Below are 4,146 nucleotides of genomic sequence, written 5' to 3'. Positions count from 1 at the left end.
TGGTTTCACTAAATCAAAGTCAAATACTCGGTTGAAAATGGCAAAAGTTCTAGTTGGAGTGAAGAGAGTGATTGATTTATTATATCTATGTACAATATGTTACCATCATTATGTAAATAAAGTTTGATTTAATTGTTTAATAATAATAATAATAATTCCCAATGAATCACTGACGAGAAGTAATATTGAGATGGTTGCTATTCGGACGGATGACCGTCTGGGATAACAAACTTTGCGCGGAGCACTCAGTTAGTAAGAAACAAAAGGAGAGCTTTTAAAAGGACACAGCTTTACTTAGAACCTGTTGAGCTTTACTTAGAAGCTGTTGCCTGGCTACAGAGTTTACCTCTATAAGTACATAGATAGAAGTGTTATTGATATTATTATTATTTTTTTGTTCTTGTTCCCTTTTTTCTGTGTTTTTATGTATATCCTTTGAAAAAATAAAACCCCCATAAGCTAAATAAATGGGTAAGAGGCAGAGAGGACCAAGTCCAAAAAAATCGACTTTTGGAGTACCTACTGTGGCATCGTTGAAAAGAACACAAAACGGTCTATTTTTTCTTTTTAATTGGTTGCTAACTTCACTTTTATTTTTATGAGTGTTGTATTGAAATGAGAGCAAAAACAAGATGGCTATCTCTTTTTTTAATTCTGACTACTCCTAAAATTTGACTCTATCTCAAAACGTTTTTGGATTTGGTCTTAGCCATTCAAATAATATAAGCTTTTCAAATAAAAATATTATTCAAATAATAATATTTACTTACACTGGTAAGCATTGCTTTGAGTTTGGTGATTTCATCATGGAGTTCGCGTATGATTCTCGTGTTGGGATCTTCGTTGACTGTGGGTTTATTGATAATGTTCTTGGCACGGTTAGCGTATCTGAGCGTACTCAGAGTCTCAGAGTAGTTCACGTCTGCCGGGGATATTGCTGTCAAACGAAACATACAAGAGTCACAAGTCAGCCTAGTACAATCAATCAATATATTTTTGTACAAATAAAGAATTAACTGTATGTGGTACAAATGTACAATCATAAAAACTAAGTAAGTAACCCACTAAGTAACTCAAAACTAGTTAGCTTGGAGAGTAGTCCGCCAGCCTTGTTTTTTTTTACCTTAATCTTGTAAGCACTGGGTCGCGGGTTCTATTCTCTGCCAGGGGTGAAATTTATCCTAAACAGATAAGATTCGTTCTCGGAACGACTGGCTTCCTTCTATCTAATCCTTCTCTCTTTGTTTTTGGGACAGTAAGACCTCCACTGTAAAGTTCCCATTAAACTTGAAAGAAAAAAAAACCTCAAAAAACCAACTAGGTTTCAAATGGTCATGGAGGTAACGCAAGGAAAGATCTCCTATTAAACTTCGTTCTTTTTTTCTCTCTCTCCAATAAAAGGCATACAGATCGGACTGTATAAAACTTTATCCAAACTCCATTGTCCTCACGAGACTGACCGAGAAGTGTCCAAAAACTAGAAAACTTACCTGCAATTTCCTATAGGATAAGGAAAGTAAAAACTTACCTGCAATCATAATCGTTTTAGAATTTCCTCCCAAAGAGTCTTTGAGTAGCCACGTGAGGACGGAATCTCGGTAAGGAATTTACCTGCAATCATAATCGTTTTAGAATTTCCTCCCAAAGAGTCTTTGAGTAGCCACGTGAGGACGGAATCTCGGTAAGGAATAAATGTAGACTTCTTGGTACTGAGTTCTGCCAGGGACGAGATAACGGAACCTAATGTGACCAGAGACTTGTTTATGTGAGCGCCTTCCTTTAGTCTATCACCTGTAATAGAATAGAATAAGCACAAAGTCGGGAGATGACCCCTGAAAATATGTACCTGCCTCCACAATGGAACATACACAGTCCTTTCCTTCCCCAAAGTTTCTTGCCTACACAATACATGAATGCACAGTCCTTCCCTGAACATTCACCATAACTCTCATAGTCTCATGTGACCTACATTCAGGATCATTTAGCATAAGATACCCAAACCAACGAAGCAACGAACCACTGTACCATCAGGTCAAAAGTTGCAAACCGACCAAAAACGTGAGAAGTTATATGAGAGAAATTCAGCATGTTCGCCCTCACATGGAGTTCCCCTTTCCATCAACAGGGGCGCTCTCAGGCTAACCGGGGCTCGGGGTGATAGCTTCAAAAATGGGGCTTTTCTAACATTTTTTTTATCCTATAGAAATATTCCTTTAATTCCATCAATATTTTCAAGGATTTCTCAAGGCATAATAGGCGATTATTATTATTATTATTTGAAAAAGCTGGTTCCGGGTCCCTCGAAAAGCCCGCGCCCGGTCAAATAGCCCCGGACGGACCCCCTAAAAACGCCCTGACCACCAATAATAATGGAGTGATAACACACTTTACAAAATAGGGAATATGTAACATAATAGGGAATATGTAGCAATAGGGAATATTGTTGTTAAGGAAACCGCTTATGAGTTCCACAGGGAATTTCCAAGTACGCTACATAATATTAGGACAGGGTACCTAAGGGGTATTTAGGTACAAGGGAGGATTCCATACCTCACAATGCAATCCCAAATGAAGAAACATTTCAGATTTGGGTTTACCTTTCACTTCATACCTACTTCCGAGAAGATACCTAATTATGAGCAGACAAAATGTTTAGACCAGTTTTGGTGTAAAGGGGTGAAGAGAAAATTTGAGCGGTAATTTTGGCATCTCCACCAAAATGTAGGTGGTACATATAACTATCTACTTCACCTATTTCTCGAAAGGTAATACGTGTAATAATGGTACTAATTTAATGAGAATTTAAACATAGGTACCTAATATGAGTATGTTCAACCTACCTCGGTGGTGTAGTGGTCAAGACGCTCGCTTGTTAAACAGGAGGGCGTGGGTTCAATCCCAGCCGAGGTATGGAATTTTATCCTCATATAATTTGAGAATTTGACCACAATAATAGTAGTAGCCTACTGCTGGAGTAAAGGGACTTTTCAGTCCTATGCGAGCAGTATAAATAAGCACTATTATTATTATCATACCTTGGAGCCCATCATGGTGAATGTTTTGCCACTCCCCGTCTGTCCGTACGCAAACACACAGGCGTTGTAGCCTTCAAATGCAGCATCCACTACGTCCATACCTAAATCATTGAATACTTGCTCCTGAGAGGCAAACTGAGGGGAGGACGGGTCAAACGACCAATAGGAGTGATCAAATGTGAAGTCCTTGTGAGCGTCCGGGGAATTGTCTGTCGTGGCCTGGAATGAAAAGGAATTCATTGAAAGAAGAAAATAAGAAAACCTGCCTTAAAAAAAGAGTGTTTATTTTGTAGCAATGAAACAACTGCTACATTAGACGCACGTGGTCTGTGTCGTAGCATGCCCATCCCGTAGTATGCCTCTCATCAGATGGGCGAGAAGAGACACAATACTGGTGATGTAGTGGTAAAGACACTCGCCTGGTAATCAGGAGGGCGTGGATTCAATCCCAGTCGAGATATGGAAATTTATCCTCAACATTGTTTGAGAATTTGACCATAATAATATGGCAGTAGCCTACTGTTGGATTAAAGGGACTCTTTAGTCCCATTCGAGCAGTATAAATAAGCACTATTCTCATTTTATTATTTGAGAGTGGGAACTGTTACAAGGGTGGTCTTATCGTCCCGAAATTCAGAGCACAATAATAGTAGTAGCCTACTGCTGGAGTAAAGGGACTTTTCAGTCCTATGCGAGCAGTATAAATAAGCACTATTATTATTATCATACCTTGGAGCCCATCATGGTGAATGTTTTGCCACTCCCCGTCTGTCCGTACGCAAACACACAGGCGTTGTAGCCTTCAAATGCAGCATCCACTACGTCCATACCTAAATCATTGAATACTTGCTCCTGAGAGGCAAACTGAGGGGAGGACGGGTCAAACGACCAATAGGAGTGATCAAATGTGAAGTCCTTGTGAGCGTCCGGGGAATTGTCTGTCGTGGCCTGGAATGAAAAGGAATTCATTTAAAGAAGAAAATAAGAAAACCTGCCTTTAAAAAAAAAGAGTGTCTATTTTGTAGCAATGAAACAACTGCTACATTAGACGCACGTGGTCTGTGTCGTAGCATGCCCATTGCACCCCTCCTCCCCGGCTCGCCCCAGTATG

At 39.6% G+C, this 4,146-nt stretch overlaps 1 protein-coding gene across 1 annotated transcript in view; it reads right to left on the bottom strand.

Moving 5' to 3' along the window:
- Positions 1–770: 770 nt before the first annotated feature.
- LOC113467401 (kinesin-like protein Klp98A) overlaps positions 771–4,146 on the bottom strand; it is a gene marked incomplete at its 3' end in the record, with an annotated part of 9,972 nt that continues 6,596 nt past the window's right edge. The window contains exons 2-6 of the mRNA XM_026823555.1: positions 3,765–3,983; positions 3,036–3,254; positions 1,851–1,923; positions 1,612–1,791; positions 771–937 (exon numbers count right to left, since the gene is read on the bottom strand). Of these exons, the coding sequence (XP_026679356.1) occupies positions 771–937; positions 1,612–1,791; positions 1,851–1,923; positions 3,036–3,254; positions 3,765–3,983 (858 nt within the window). The remainder of the gene's footprint in view (positions 938–1,611; positions 1,792–1,850; positions 1,924–3,035; positions 3,255–3,764; positions 3,984–4,146) is intronic.

This window comes from Diaphorina citri, unplaced genomic scaffold (assembly GCF_000475195.1).
Source record: "Diaphorina citri unplaced genomic scaffold, Diaci psyllid genome assembly version 1.1 scaffold471, whole genome shotgun sequence".
NCBI lineage: Eukaryota > Metazoa > Arthropoda > Insecta > Hemiptera > Psyllidae > Diaphorina > Diaphorina citri.
The sequence above is the reverse complement of the archived record's forward strand: the minus strand, read 5'-3'. Positions and strand labels throughout refer to the sequence as shown.